Below are 17009 nucleotides of genomic sequence, written 5' to 3'. Positions count from 1 at the left end.
TTCCACCTGGTAATCTGAATAGAAGCAGAGCCAGTGTAAGGATTATGAACACCACATAAGTCCCCCTTTGTCCGCAGCACCCCAGCTGTGCCGTGGTGGGGAGTGGTGGCAATACAGACCTTCTTTTTTTAAACAGGAAAAGGGTGAAAGGGGGGAGAGCAGCTGGACTCCTCAGGAGTGGGTTGATCTAGGAGTGACTTTCTCAATCTTTAATAAATATGTGAGAAGCATCCTGGGGCATGTGACTACCAAGCATGTCTCCCAGGTGGCAGATGGGAGAATGTCCACATGTGGGCAGCTCCAAAAGATGAATAAGGCACTTTAGACCTTAAGGTTGTGCATAAGGTTGATAATACTATCAATTAAGACTAAATAAACTTAAAAAACAAGAATAGTCTTACTGCACCTTAGGGTATATTTACACTACAGCGTTATTTCAAAATATCTTATTTCAAAATAGTTAATTGGAAATAAGTTATTTTGAAATAACATGTCTACACACAAAATGCATTTCGAAATAGAGTTTTGCTATTTTGAAATAGCACATCCACACTGAATGGATGCTGAATCGCATTTAAGGCCGGTTGGAACCAGGTCCAGCAGGGCATCAGGTCAGGAGTTACTTTGTGTGGCTGCTGCCTGAGGCTATCTGAGGCCTGAGCTTAAAGGGACACAAACCCCTCCTCTCCCCCGGACAGCTGGTTCTTAGCTTTCCCTGCTTGCTTGCCTACCTCGATGAGGTACAGCAAAGCATTTTGTCTCTGCTTGCTCTGATTGCCCTCACTCGGGACACCACAGCACTCTGCAACATGGAGCCAGAGCTGCCCCTGAGCACTCTGGTGCTTCTCGTGGACGTGTTGCTGTGAGCCTGGCTGCACTTTCTTCAGGCTGCCATTCGGGAGGTCCATTGGGGGGCTGTCGGTATCCAGGAGGCCCTGCGGGACAGCTTCCACCCTGAGGAGCACTAAGAGCCTCCCTGGTCTGCCCCACTGGGGGTTTGTGCTTCATTCCTCCCTCATGTCCTTCCACTTACCCCTTCCGAACCCGCCTTTCTGATGTCAAATAAAATACATATATTTTCATGAACACAAACTCTATTTAACAAAACTGGTGTGGGGGAAAGAAACTCTGGTGAGACTGGGGAAAGGAGGTGGGAGAGGGGAAGAGAGAGGGTGGGAGAGGGGAGGGGGAAACCTGGGAGGAGGGAGCTGGAAGGGGGAAGCAAGGGGAAGAAGAGGGAGGGGGAGGGGAAGCTCAGGGTTGGGGCTCTCATTGGACCAACTTGATTTTCATTCAAACCTGCTCCTGGGTTCGCATGTGGCCTTTGGTGGCCAGGCTGGCAGCTATCCTGCCATAGATGACTGCGTTCCTCTGTCTAGTGTGGAGATCATGGATGTTGGGGACATCCCCCCCAAACCTGAATAAGGTCCATGATCTCCACCCTGGACCAGGAAGGTGCCCACCTTCCCCGGGCCCTGGCAGGCTCCTGGGAGCTGGCAAATTACTCCTGGAGAGCAGTGGAAGGCTGGCTGCCAGTGGCTTACTGGCTCATGTTTTGGGGCTACTGGGTCAGGGGCAATGACTGCTGGCTCTGGGCTGGCAGGCTTGGAGCTGGCATAGGCACTGTGGCCAGAGTCAACCCCTTTAAGGGCTCCGGGGAGCAGGGGAGGGAGAGGAGTGTTCTTGGTTGAGGCTGGAGTGGCCACCAGGGCACCCTGGGAAGGCTGGAGGCCCCCTATTTCGATGTAAGTGTCTACACAACACTTATTTCGAAATAGCTATTTCGAATTTGGCGTTATTCCTCGTGGAATGAAGTTTACCAAATTCAAAATAAGCGCTCCACTATTTCAAATTAATTTTGAAATAGCAGTTTGGCTGTGTAGATGCTAGGAAAGTTATTTCTAAATAATAGCTGTTATTTCGAAATAACTTTGCTGTGTAGACATACCCTCTGAGATCAACAAAACGTATGGATGGTATCATGAGCTTTTGTGGGCACAACCCACTTCTTCAGATGAATGGAGTTAAGGGACCCAGGGGACAAATAAATAGCAGAGAAAGAGAAGAGATGGGGAGGGAAAGAGAAGAAAAAATATATATTGTCATTTAGAGTGTCCATGGTAAATGAGACTCATAGGGTACGTCTAGACTACATGCCTCTGGCGACAGAGGCATGTAGATTAGGCTACCCGACAGAGTAAAATGAAGCGGCGATTTAAATAATCGCCGCTTCATTTAAATTTACATGGCTGCCGCGTTGAGCCGACAAACAGCTGATCAGCTGTTTGTCGGCTCAGCGCGATAGTCTGGACGCTCCCCTGCCGACATCAAAGGGAGTTGTCGACAACCCAGGTATGCCTCATCCCAGGAGGCATACCTGGGTTGTCGACAACTCCCTTTGATGTCGGCAGGGGAGCGTCCAGACTATCGCGCTGAGCCGACAAACAGCTGATCAGCTGTTTGTCGGCTCAACGCGGCAGCCATGTAAATTTAAATGAAGCGGCGATTATTTAAATCGCCGCTTCATTTTACTCTGTCGGGTAGCCTAATCTACATGCCTCTGTCGCCAGAGGCATGTAGTCTAGACGTACCCATAGAGTGGATTATAAGTACTCTAAGTACCTGGTGCTTGGCTTTTTACGTCATTAGGGTATGGAATGTAGCGGGACATCCAGTTAAGGTCTTTGTTTAAACCTCTATTGCAGGTGTCAAACTTGTAAATGAAATCAAATTCTGCAGCTTCTCTCTCCAGCTGGTTTTCGAAATTGCCTTGTAATAATATTGTCACTTTTAGATCCATTAATGAGTGCCCAGGCAAGTTAAAATGTTCCCCAACAGGTTTATATGTGTTACCATTTCAAATATCTGATTTGTGTCCATTAATCCTTTGTTGTAGAGACTGTCCAGTTTGGCCAATATACATGTCAATGGGGCATTGCTAGCACTTGATGGTATATATCTCATTGGTGGAAGCACAGTTGTTTGAGCCACTGATGTGGTGGCTTATGTGGTTAGATCCTGTGATGATGCTGCATGTATAGATGTGTGGACAGAGTTGGCACCGGAGTTGATTGCAGACGTGGGTTCCTACTAACTTACTGTAGAAATGAACTCCAAGGGCCATACTGGAGCACAGCAGCTTCCAATAGGTGGTAAGTCTGAACAGACCAGCACAAGACAGCAACAAATGATGGAAACCGGTGGAACATTATTGGGTGTGGAAGGAGAGAGAAAGAAGATGCCTACGCTGCAGGGCAGTGTTTGCTTCCCTGTCCCCAACAGTGTAATTCAAGGAGGAGCTCTTTCAATCAGTGGTGATGTACCCAGCACTGTAGCTGTTCTTCACTGACAGGACTGCAACCTCCTTAATAAGTCTCAGTTGTCCCAAGCCAGGGTTCAAAAAGCTGACGTGTTCCCTGGTGATTGTCTCCTCAGGATTGTGAGGGTGGTTTGAAGCTGCCTCCTTCTTTGCCAGCAGCACCCATGGATTTCACTAACTTTTTGGCACCCCTGCTGCCCCTTTCTGTAGATGGTTTCCAGTCTTTTTGTGTGGTGATGGTCTGTCACCCCAGCTCAGATTTAAAGCCCTGAGAATACTGAAGCATGCCTGTTGCATATTGTAACTTCAATTTTTATTTTGGAGTGGTGGAGCTGGATGTGCAAGGAGAAAAGTGGGTTTGAAAGCTCTGGCTGATACTCTGAGAGACTTTTTCAGTGAAAAATTGAAATTGTAATTAGCAATTTGGAGGGCAAACTGTAGTACATTAAACTCCTGTGGTGACAGGCTGACAGCATCCCGAGTGGGTGGCAAATACTAGACAGAGCAGACAATAGTGCTGCCCAGTTTCCTTTAGAATACATTGTCAAAGGAAAAGAAAACTAAAATAATGACAGCTGAGGGAAAACATGAGTGAAAAGAGCATATCGTCAGCATTTTACAAAATGGAAAGTGACCTTTTAGTTTCTGTATTCCCTTTAAACTGCAGGGTCTGTTAAATCCCAATGACATGTCACTGCTGCCATCTATTAGCAAACATTAGAACCACCATATCCATTAGTAACATTTCTAACAGCAAAGGTGAGGGGGGGGCTTGAAACACTTTCAGGCTTTCAAAGAAGTAGCAGTTCTGATAGAAGGTTGAAAGGACAGGAATTCAGCAGCTGGGAGGCTGGAATTCAAGACAGATATGTTAAAAAGTAAAGAAAAAGCAAAAAGATTTTTTTTCTCAAGATCAGACTGTCTGATCTCTAGACAAATCACACAGGGGAACTGATAGATATTATGCCTTGCATATATATATATATATATATATATATATATATATATATATATATATATATATATAATTGATGCCCTAAGCAGGTGTTATGATCAGAGATGATGCATTCAATGAATGGTATAGCTCATACCGATCATCTTAATAGAAGGCAAATGATACAAACAGTTGATTGCATTTTAATTCTCCCCAACAAAACGCTATGAGTACTGCAAACCTAGGAAAGAAAATGCCTGCTGTCAGTGAGTAGCCATAGATAGCCAGATGCTTAATCCTCCCAGGGACATTAGCTTTAACTCCCACTGTGGTATGCATCCTACAGCCATCAGCTTGTTAAAATGTTGCAGCCAAAAATTGCACACAAGTTTAATCAGTTAGTGATTCTCCAGCTCCCTAAAGAATAGTTCACCCGGTACTCATTTTGGAAATAATCCAGTTAAATAACGGGGCACCATTTCCTTAAGGTAAATACTGGTTTAAGTAGAAATGTACGATGACTCATGGTCTGCAGAACAGCACAAGCTTCAGTTTGAAGCAAATTTCTTTCGGGAAAAGGCAGCACATATCTAGTCCTTCGCAATATTGATTTTCCTCCCTAAGCATCCCCGACAGGTATATTAACACATAGCCAGTTAGGCCTGTTGAATACTTATTTCAATTTACATTTATCACCTCTTGAAAATATTATTTCTCGTACAAAGCCATAAATGTACAGAACATTTTACACAAATGCCATTCCAAGGAACTTACATTCGAAGACCCAAGCCATCTCCTGTACTTTCTCCTGTACAAATAAATACATCTGGCACCTCCCCACTGCACATTCTGTGGATGTCACTGTAGTTGCCTTTTAATTCACTATATCAATGGAGTATACAGTACTCCCATTCACTCAACTTGCCTCCCCATCTCCCCCCACTTGGCCCACCTCCTAATGGTACAGATGGCGTGTCTGTCTGGGGGATGAAGGAAGCACTTATCCATTCCTTTTTTTTCCATGCCCCCCCATTACATTGTAGCCCCCGGTATCAATGCAGACTAGTCCATATGTACCCATAGGGGGTTGGTGAGATATGGGCCTAAAAAACTCGAACAGGAAAAATATAGCGACCAATGATAAAGTGATGTGTGGAAGAGGTCTAGGATCTCCATGGTTTGCACCAGGCCTCTGACATTTGGCAGGAGGGTAATCCTGAGGTCAGGGAGGTGCCTTTTCCTGGGCCCATGTAAATCTGTTCAGTTTCAATCAAATTACACTACTTCAGCATCTTGCCTCAACATTCAACATTAAGCTGAACCTCCCGCTGTTGCTGCTCTAAGTAAATGACCAAATTTTGTGTTGTGAGAAAAAAATCTCGGGCGTCCAGGTTGCCATTAAAAAATGCTATTGGCAATCATTTAACCTGAATTACAGTAGGACCACACAATTTATTATAGACATTCCTTGTATGGATATGTATGGACCAATTGTGACAGTTGCACATAATATAATTTTTTCTTTCTTTTTTTTTTATGAGCACATAATATCCTGAAATGCCCACATCTATGTTATCTGAGTTGCAAAGTCAAACAGCCACATCAATAAATGCCAATGTTACAGTTTCTCATGCAACCCTAAGTCTGTCCCATTGTGTGTATACATTACAATAGAGTTTGCAAGCCCCTCCTCTTCCCCAAGCTTATTGCAAAAACTGACATTTCCAGTAACACTTTCTGAGGGATTTCTTACAACACTTCAGTTCATTCGCTGGGAATGCGGGAAAGGCTGACATCTTGTGGAATGAATCACTTCTTCACACGGCATGGTTGCTGTGGCGTGACAGAAATTCAGAATAAATGATAGTGGATAGAACATCTAGTAAGCACGTGAGAGGCCAAGCAGCCGGACATCATCTGCTCAATGTGCAGAGGTGATCAGAAAAAAGCAAACACATGTTAGGATGCTTAAAAAATGGGGTAGAAACTAACTGTGAAAATTATGATGCCACTGTTTCAGTTCTAATCCTCTCATGCCAAAAAAGGATTTAATGAAATAAATAAACAAATTAAATAAATAAAAAGGGGTTACATAAGTGACCGAGACTTACCAACCATTGGGAATTCAAATGAATGTTCACAAGAACAATCTAGCACAGCCAGGTACTATGTTGTAATGGCTGGAAGCTGAAGCTAGAGAAATTCAGACTGGAAAAAAGGCATAGATTTTTAACAGTGAAAATACTTAATCATTGGAACAGCTTATGGAGGGAGGTGGTCTGGCCTTCCCAGACCCTTTTAAAATCAGGTGTGGCTGTTTTCTCAATGATCGGCTCTAGGAAGTATTTTGAGGAGATTTTCGTGGTGTGTGTGATACAGAGGGTCAGACCAAATGATTGACATCTGGCCTTGGAATCTATGAAGAACATTTTGAATCCACTGACCAGCTCTGCTCCCACAAATGAGCAAGCAAAGGTGCCAGTGCCTCTGATGGTGCATATAATGCCTCCTCCATGCTTTAACAAGACTTTAACAGGGTGAAAAAAAGAGCTAGATAAATTCATGGAGGTTAGGTCCATCAGTAGCTATTAGCCAGGATGGGGAGGAATGGTGTCCCTAGTCTCTGTTAGAGGCTGGGAATGGGTGACAGGGATAGAATCACTTGATTCCCAGCTCTGTTCACTCCCTTTGGGGCACCTGGCATTGGCCACTGTCGGAAGACAGGACACTGGGCTAGATGGACCTTTGGTCTGACACAGTATGGCCGCTCTTATGTTCTACCCCTCTCAGCCTGTCCAGTAACACAGTGGGTTCTGCAGCTCTGTGGACAGCAGTGCTGCCATACAAAAAAAAAGTGTTCTGAGGGAGGGGTTGAGCCTGCTTCCAAAGTCAATGAATGCCCACTCACATATCCCAAAAGCCCGGATCACTAAAAGTCTTTGACTTCTGTCAAAACTGAACAAAAGTGCTCTAAATAAAGAGTTCTTGTGAGGAAAATCCTATCCGTGGTTGGAAAAATTCAAACCACACTGGACAAGAGCAAAGATTCTGTGGCTAGTCTGGACTTCTTAAGGCCCTGCCCAGCACTATGCTCAGTGGAGGCACAGACTGTTCACTCAAGCTGTCATACTACTACTATACGAGAAAACTCAAATGTTGGAAAACTAAATGTAATAGTCCTCACCGCTGTAGAGAGTCATTTAGTCAAAGGACTGTTGAAACGGATTGTATCCAGGACATGAATTTAAAGCTTCAGTGACTTCCTTGGAGGGAAAGTAAAAGCTATTTATACGAAATAGGCAAGTGAATTGAAGTCTCTGAAAGGAAATTACAGTGTACTGTTAAAAGGTGTTAATAAGGCTCTTCAACAGGATGAATTAAATCCCATTCCAAATAAAAACACTTGCTCACAGCTATAAGAGAAACCTCAAACGCTGGAAAAAACTAAATGTGATCAGAAAATCTAACAATTCCCTGGGGATAGAGTCCCCAGATCTTTCTCTTCATGCAAAAAAATCCTGGGCCACTTTCTAAACTTAAACTTTGAAGATCTACCATAGCTTCAAAATGTTATAGCATCTCTGTTAACAAATGGATTTCACAAACAACTCTGGGGGAACTACAATAGTAACAGTTTCCAACATTAGAGACTGTGATTGAGTCTTCTGGAAGACAAGACTAATAAAAGAACTAGGACTGTCAAGCTATTAAAAAACTAATCACAATTAATCACACAATTAAAAATTAATCACGATTAATTGCACTATTAAACAATAACAGAATACAATTTATTTAAATATATTTGGATGTTTTCTACATTTTCAAATATATCTATTTCAATTACAACACAGAATACAAAATACAGTGCTCACTTTATTTTTATTACAAATATTTGCACTATAAAATCCAAAAGAAATAGTATTTTCGATTCACCTAATGCAAGTACTATATTGAAATCTCTTTAGCATGAAAGTTGAACTTACAAATGTAGAATTATGTACCAAAAAACAGCATTCAGAAATAAAACAGTATGAAACGTTAGCGCCTACAAGTCTGCTCAGTCCTACTTCTTTTTCAGCCAATAGCTCACCCAAACAAGTTTGGTTACAAATTGCACGAGAGAATGCTTCCTGCTTCTTGATTTCAATGTCACCTGAATGTGAAGCATTGTAAATAAACTCTACATTTGTAATTTACACTTTCATGATAAAGAGATTGCATTATATTACTTGTACGAGATGAACTGAAAAATACTATTTCTTTTCATGTGGTACTGTTGTATCTAGTATCACAAGATATTTATGTATGTCCCTTGATGCTTCAACCACCATTCCAGAGAACATGCATCCATGCTGATGATTGGTTCTACTCAATAACAATCCAAAGCAGAGCAGACCAATGCATGTTCATTTTCATCATCTGAGTCAGATGCTGTCAACAGAAGGTTGATTTTCTTTTCTGGTGGTTTGGGTTCTGTAGTTTCTGCACTGGAGTGTTGCTTTTTTACAAATTCTGAAAGCATGCTCCCCAGCTTGTCCCTCTTGAATTTTGGAAAGCACTTCAGGTTCTTAAACCATGGGTTGAGGGCTTTTGCTGTATTTAGAAATCTCACATTGGTATCGTCTTTGTGTTTTGTCAGATCTGCTGAGACAGTGTTCTTAAAATGAATAACATTTTGGGTCATCATGTGAGAGCGCTATGACATGAAATATCTGGCAGAATGTGGGTAAAACAGAGCAGGGGGACATACAATTCTCCTCCAAGGAGTTCAATCACTAATATAATTAACACATTTCTTTTAATGATCATCATCTGTACGGAAGCATGTCCCCTGGAATGGTGGCTGAAGCATGAAGGGGCATGCAAATGTTTAGCATATCTGGCATGTGAATACCTTGCAATGCTGGTTACAAAAGTGCCATGCAAATATCTGTTCTCACTTTCAGGTGACATTGTAAACAAAAAATGGGCAGCATTATCTCCTGAAAATTGTAACCAGACTAGATTAGCTGAACAAGAAGCAAAACTGAGTGCACTTGCAGGCTCCAAAGTTTTACATTCTAAAGTGCAGTTATGTAAAAAAAACCCAAAAAACCACTACATGTGTAAGTTACACTTTCATGATAAAGAGACTACACAACACTACTTGTATGAAGTGGGTTACAAAAAACCTATTTATTTTGTTGATCATTTTTACATTTTTGTAATAAAATAATCATATTATATGTTATATATTATATATTAATAATAAATATATAATAGTACAGGTTGAACCTCTCTAGTCCAGCAACCTCAGGACCTGACTGATGCCAAACCAGAGAATTTGCTGAACCATGGGAGGTCAATATTGTCTAGCAGCATTACCAACAATTCCACTGCTTACTGGGCTCTTAGAAGACATTTAGGGGTATATTACAGCTAAATAGCACAGAACCCTGAGAGCCAGGACTGGTGGCTGTAAACAAACTGTATGGGACAGCAGGAAACAAGCCCACCCCCATGAAAAGTGCATATCCGGCTAACTAAAATCATATCAGACCACGGATGTTGCCAGACCAGAGAGGTTCTGTAATATAAAGTAAGCACTGTACCCTTTACATTCTGTGGTGAAATACAAATCAATATATTTCAAAATGTAGATAAACATCCAAAATAGTTAATAAATTTCAGTTGGTATTTTATTGTTACACACAAGGAGGGGAGCATACCTGGATTTCTGCTAGTTTTATATACAGCCCCACACTAATGCTGAGGGCAGGAGCCAGTTCCACTCCTAGTCCAAGTTATAGTGGCTTCAGTGCACTGGCAGTGCACTTCCTTAAAGTCACTCTAATATAGACCATGTGATGTTTTAAGGTTGTTTTTCCTGGGAAACGTTCATTCATGTTTTCCTCCCTCAAGAAGAAATTTCAGCAAACTCTTAGTTTAAAAAAAAGAAAAACCCCTTCGAAGCCCTCAATAATCATATATATAGTAGCCCAGTGTCTGTGACTCTGTAATGCTGTAGCGTTATGAGTCACCTCTGGGGGGCGCTGTTGCCTTGCACCATGGCGCTCGGCTGAGTTCTGCGCCGCTCAACCGGGTCGCCTCAGGGGAGCAAGCGGCGCAAGCTACTGTTTGGGCCCCACGGTCCCCATGCAGCACCCCCATGCTGCATGGGGAGCACAGGGCCCAAACGGCCACTTGCTCCCCCGCGGCAGCCTGGCTGAGCAGCACAGAACTCAGCTGAGAACCATGGCAGGAGGGGAAGGAGGGCGGGGAGGTGACGTACACGGCCCCGCCCCCTGGCCATGTACGTCACTAAGGTAGGGTAAAAAAAAACTCGGACACCCTTGATCGGGGGTCGGAGTGGGGAGGGACCAGCCGGGAGAGGTGCGGGGCTGGCTGGGAGGAGAGGGGTGGGGGTGAGAAGCAGAGCTGGGGGGGATCAGAGGCAGCGTAGCTGTCCAGGGGAGAATGGGGGAGGGGTGGCCAGTGGGAAGCAAAGCTGGTCGGGGGGTGGGAGTCGGGGGCAGCAAGGCTGGCCATGGGAAATGGAGAGGAGGAACTGGCTGGCGAGGGGTGGGGAGCAGGACTCACAACAGAGACAAAGGAAAGCGGAGAGAGAGTGAGAGGCAGGAGGAGGAGGAGAAGAAAAAGGAAGATTGAGAGGCAGGAGGGGGAGAAGAGAAAGAAAGAGATGGAGAGAGAGGCAGAAGGTGGAGGAGAGCTGAGAGAGAGGGGGGAGGCAGTAGGAAGAGGAGAGAGAGAGAGAGAGAGAGAGAGAGAGACCGGAAGCTCAGGAGAGAAGACCGATGTGGAGGAAAGACCTGAAAATCCCGTCTTATGACGGCTAATTGGCTAGTTAATGAAATAGAAACACCAAGTGAGTAAAAGCAAAGGACATGACACCCCATCACATATGAGTTACAAAACATTCACACCTCTGCCTTCGTTTTCTTGCCCTCTTTTCCCCTTGTCATTCCCTGCTGCTCTCTCTACCCGCATTACTCCCACTTTCCAGGTGAAGTATAGTGGACAGGAAGCGTCTGGTAGGCATTTCTCTCTGGCAAAGTTTGATCTTGAGCTAGCCCTCTTTTTGGAGTGCTCTGTCACTTCCTTTGCAGGAACAGAAGGCTGATGTTCCCCGAGGAGCGTGCACTGCCTGATATACATCTGAACCTGTGGTGTTGTATACAAATCTTTGAGTATCACCACCAGGCATTAATAGGTCTAATATTTGGAATAAATTGTATAGACTCTTGATATCTATTGTCCCTACTTAGGAGGCACTGCCCCTCTATTTGAGCAAAAAGGTTCCTGATTTTTCCAGTATAAATGTTCCCCTGGTGCTTCAGGTCTCAGACTTTTAGACCAGTGTATCACGTCTAAAACTCAAAGTGCGCTAAATTTGTGATTTTAATACTTAGCAATTATAATACATTTTTCATCCTGATACTCTACTTAAAAAAAATAAGCCCACATCCCAACTGATTGCATCCCACTGATATATGCATGCTGACTGAAGAATTGCCGACCTGATGCATCTTAATTGTATGGATGGTTAAAAGGGAATGTATCTATGTTTGCTCACAACAATATTTAATCAAAGCCTTGGAATGTTATCTACCATCATTTGTTTTAAAAACAAAGGCTTCATTGTCATCTCTATCAAGGCACTGAATAAAATGTCTGGAGGTTTTAATAGAGGGAAAACTGGAGAGTATAAGAACTGGTCTTTTTGGTATTTCTGTTTGGAGAGAACATGTATTCTGGGCAGAACTGTACTGTGTGTGACATTTTAACTACAAAGACCTTGGAAGGAAATAAAGAAGCAAAATGCCTATTGCTTGTTTCACATTTTTTTTATTGACTGACTGCCACTGACTGAGTTCTCAGATTGTGTGTCAGATACCATTAGAACAGCTGGAGCTACATTAGAATTACAGCAAGGTTAAGAAAGATGGTGTGCTACATTTAGGCTGGGGAGAGCTCGGTAGGGATTTGAAGCCTTGGCACAGTGCTAGACCCCCTCCCCCAAAGGGTCTACAAAGATATTGGAAAGACGTGCTTGTCCTTGCATCAGTTGTCACTAAAAGATGATGACACTGCAGTGGTGTAAACAGATACACGTAAAGACTTTGCTGAAAAAAAATGTTGCAACCCCCAAGCATTACACGCCGTTGTTCTCTTATTTGTTCTAAGAAACTCATGGTACATTCATGGCGATTGCACAGTATCTCAGGGTTTTCTCACAGTAATCAGCTTAACTCTGACTTTAATTTCTTTAGGCTAGAGCAGATGTGCCAGGCTTTTCACCACACAAGCTTTGTGTTAATGATGAGTGTGTTGGGAGTTAGGTTAATTGTGCATTCATTCATATTTGGTAGATGTTACCAAATCCAGTACAGTTTAAAGATCTTTTCAGCAAATACATCCGTTTTCCAGCACACTAGTTTCATGTCATTCTGACATCACAATGCTTAGGTTTAAGCTTCAAAGTCCACTAGCTGCTCACCCAGCCCCTCATTCATCCAAGAAAAATTAAAACAAAGATACCCCCCTCTAGATATTCATTGATGTCTATGTAATGACTCTGTGAATGAGCCCTGCGAACAACAACAGCCTGGATCTTTTGTCAGCAGGATCAGCCTAGGAAGAAGGAGCTGAGGTGGGCTTCTCCTCTCGGGATACAGGAATGGGTCTCTCACTGTAGCTGGTGTCCATGTTGGACTGGACCTTGGGGCCAGAGAAAGTCAGCATGCCATCAGCAGACAGGGAGCAGATGATGGCGGATTGGTCCACGCTGGAAGGCAGGCGGTATCTGCGATGGAATTCGCGAGAAATGTAGCCATGGTCATCCTGACAACAGACAAAGGGAACAGGTGGTTCAGTCAGAAACAGTGCATGGTGTGTGACTCGAGGTGCACCTCCGTAGCATGATTTAATCTACATCACTATAGGGTGACTCCATTTTAACGCTGAATTCCAAACAATTATTTCAAAGCTCCATTTCACTAAGAATAAGATCATTGGGCACGTCTACACAGAAGGGCTAAAATCAAATTTAGCTACACAATTTCAGCTACGTCAATTGCGTAGCTTAAATCAAAATGGCTTAATTTGGCTTTTGGCGCTGTCTCCACAGCAGGAAGCCAAAGGAAAAACACTCTTACTCCTTGTGAATTTAATATTACAGGAGTCAGAACAAGAAGTCCTCCAGCTCAACATTATTTCAAAATAAAGGCTTATAGTGTAGACACACACTGTGTTATTTTGGAATACCGTCAGTTATTCTGATATAACGCTGCTGTATAGACATACCCAGTGTCTCCAGGATGGCTGTGAATATATATGCATTTTATTCTACACTGCACTTTATTAGGGACAAATTCTGCCCTGGCTGACATCCTGTTTACCACTCAGGCCAACTGAGCTACACAGTGTGTCAATCAGAGCAGAATTTGGCCCTTCCCATACGATGGGCATGACAGTGAGTGGTGCGGAGCGCCTACAGCTTCCACTGATTTCAGCTGAAGTTGTAGATACTCAGCACTCTGAACAACAATGGCTGTTTTTCAGTGCATTGGAAGCCTCATTAAATGAAACAAAGGGCTATAATCCAGGCTCCTCTGATGCTGTTGGGTGAGACACTGAGAAATGAAAAAGAAAGATTGATATTAAAGTGGCTTTTTTCTCCCGTTATGGTAGCCTTGCCTCAGAAAAAAATTATATAACAAATACTGATTGGGACTTGAAGTTTTGGTTTCCCAACAAATGTCTTTATGGATGAGAAGAGTTTTCACCAGCTCCACTCCCCCAGCACTGATATTATTCACACTTCAATCCTCACTTAAATTTCTATGTCATGTGTGTTCAGTTTCCAAGCTTGAGGCCCTTACTTGTTTTGGTTTTGTTTGTTTTGCTCTTCTTGCCCAACCCAGCATATGAAAACTTGGCTTTCCACAAGTAATCCTGGGTTATGGAAACACAGTCATTCTTTGACTACTTTAAATAACATTCATTTTCTAGTCAGATGGTATTACTAACCATAGTGCACATAGTCACTGTTGTGAAGTGGGATGATTGAAAATAAAGGACAAAGTTTCTCATTATTATCAGAAATCAAGTTTGGTCTGTGCCACAGCTGGGAATCTACATGGGGTGACTTTGGTTTAACATTCAAAAAACAATTCTGGAAAAAGTAAAGAAAATGATCTTTCCCCTTGTACTTCTCCAGCTGAGGAAAACCTTAGAGTCAGAAAGAAAAAAGCAGGATAATTCCTATCCTAAGTTGCATGCTTTTTCTGCTTACCTGTCTCTCATTGTGCTTGCCATGGATTTCCACAAAGTCATCAATAATCTTCACACTCACTTCTTCAGGAGAGAAGTGTTTTACATCCAGGAAGATTGTAAACTTGTCCCGGTCAGATCTCACCTGAAATAAACATTGTAAAACAAACAAACAAATAAATAAATAAATAAAAACAAATCAAATATCAGGTTGATGCCAATAATTTGTTGACAGAAAAAAAACAAAGTCATTTTCAGTCTCAGCTGCAGCATGACTGTCTTTGAAGTAATTTAAGAAAGCTAGAGAATGGATATGGGCCTGAGCCAAAGCCCACTAAAATCTCCAGGGCTCTCCACTCATGTAAATGGACTTTAGCTGAGGCCCTTTGATTGTAAGACTGGTGGAATTCTAGGACATCTTTATTGCTCCCTGCGATTGCATCCCTTCTCATTGCGTCACTCTATCATTCGATGGTTTTTCAGCATCAATCATTAGAGATTTATTTGACATTTGGGCTGTAATCGGCAGCTAGAGGAGAGATTGTTTCAGTTATCTAGCTTCATCTATTTTGTTAAGCTTCATCTATTTTGCTTTTTACTGTCTTCTAAATCACACTTTTTTTGCGAAGCTGCATGAACTCGGGAAGAATGTTGCTTTCTGGACAGACTTGTGAATCTAATAAAAATTACTGTTGCTCTAAGCTCTGCTGGGCTTCTGCTGCATTTTTGGAAGAAACCTGGGAAAGGTTAGTAGAATGCAGAAAGTACAAACAAACATCTGTGCTCACTTTGACATTTCAGATTTGACCATTCTGAACACAGCCAAAGTACAAAATGTTCATTTTGCATAAAATCTTTGGAGAACTATTCTCAGGATATCCAGTGTGGCAATACAAGGAACACAGTGAGCATGAGATGGTGGAGGACGGTGTAAGAAAGAAGAATGCTCATGCTAAAGGTTGAAGTTATACCTGGATTCCCATTCCAAACAAAACTGAGCTAAATATGAATGTTCTTGTAGCAGAGGAAGCTTTATTTTTCTCCAGCACAATGCAAACTGTTGTCAAGCTCATAAAGTGATCTTTTTACAGGGTTGCAAAAATATTAGAGGCCACATCTATTTAGTAAAGGGACAAAATGATTTCCTGTGATAATTTTCTGTGGTGATCAGATGCACTTAGTGATTTTGCAGAAAACCTGCTAATCTTCCTGCACCTGTTCTCATCAGAGCCAAACAACATAGTCTAATTGAATCAAAGAACGTAGCAAGTGATTGTTATTATTAATAAATTGGCAGCAGAGGCAAATGGTATTCAGTAAAGGAGTCTTACCTCTGAAATGCCTGATTCCAGAATGGTGCGGAAGAGAGAGTGCCTGTAATAGGGGCTGATGGTGGAAGAGAACAAAGGCAGGAGATCATAATCGAAAAGACCCTCTCCAAAAAACTGGTCAAACAAACGGCTTGGGAATAAAGGTCCAAGAGCTCGTTTGAACCAGGGGTGCTGGATGGTAATATCCATGTTTTCTGCTTCTGCAAGTTCGACGGTAGAGCAAAGACAGTGCAGTCTCTAGGGACAGTGATGTCTTTGCTGGACTGCACAGTGGAGACTCAGAAAGCCTCCCTCTATATATACCACTCTCACAGAATAAAGGCATTAGTGGGATTTCTCTGGAAAGACATGATCTCATGATGAAGGCAATCTGGTCAGCAGAAATGCAGAGGCTGACCTAAGAACGACAGTTGGGTTAGAATCAGTGCCAGATATCTGGACAGTAGCTGCTCTCCAGCATGCTATACTATGTGAGGCTACCACTGCCCAGAGACAAAAAAGGCTCTAATTCTTAACATAGGCAGCTTTTTAAAAAATTGAATTTCTAAAAGTGTCTGTTTTGTGACTCTTCCCAGCCTTTTTCATGTGAATTTGTTGATGTTTCCTTCCTTTCCTGAAACAAGAGAGAAAATGCCTTTGAAAAGAACAGATTCTTGTTCCAGGAGGATAAAGATGATTGACTTAGGTTGAAACGAGTTGAAAGAAATCATCTTTGTTGACATGTTGTTATGTGTCTTAAAGTCTCTAGTCAGCAAGAGGTGCTCTGTGGTGTCAGAGAGGATGTTCAGGATCCTAAGAAATATTAAAATACAGTTTAAAGTGAGGGCAATGGGATTTCATGCAATCAAAACAGCAAGAGAGTCTTAGATATTTTTGCCAGGGAAAAAAGAGAAGAAAAGTTATTTTCCATTATGACACTACCAAAGGGACTCTTTGAAACCTTCCTAAATCATTTCTAGAAAGTGGCTCTAAATCCATTTAATCTTCTAGCTGGGAGCATATCTCTCAGATACAAACACATTTTTCCTGCATTTCCCGTTATATGCTTTCCAACCCTTGACCAAGTGGCCTAGTTTTCGCAAGTTGGGCTGTGTTCATTTGCTATTTATTTTTAAAATGTTTAATACATGTCAAAGTAAAAATGCCCCTTTGA

The 17009-nt window shown here is 42.5% G+C and overlaps 1 protein-coding gene across 1 annotated transcript; it reads right to left on the bottom strand.

Annotated features, from left to right (window-relative positions):
- Positions 1 to 12068: 12068 nt before the first annotated feature.
- CRYAA (crystallin alpha A) lies at positions 12069 to 16140 on the bottom strand. The gene is made up of 3 exons (XM_006137881.5): positions 15857 to 16140; positions 14548 to 14670; positions 12069 to 13094 (listed from the first exon to the last, which is right to left on the bottom strand). Exons 1-3 carry the CDS (start codon positions 16043 to 16045, stop codon positions 12885 to 12887), a joined length of 522 nt encoding a protein of 173 aa, XP_006137943.3. The 5' UTR covers positions 16046 to 16140; the 3' UTR covers positions 12069 to 12884.
- Between the last annotated feature and the right edge of the window lie 869 nt (positions 16141 to 17009).

The sequence above is a fragment of the Pelodiscus sinensis genome, chromosome 1 (assembly GCF_052426305.1).
Source record: "Pelodiscus sinensis isolate ZL-2025 chromosome 1, ASM5242630v1, whole genome shotgun sequence".
Lineage (NCBI taxonomy): Eukaryota > Metazoa > Chordata > Testudines > Trionychidae > Pelodiscus > Pelodiscus sinensis.
This window is presented reverse-complemented; position numbering and strand designations above follow the sequence as displayed.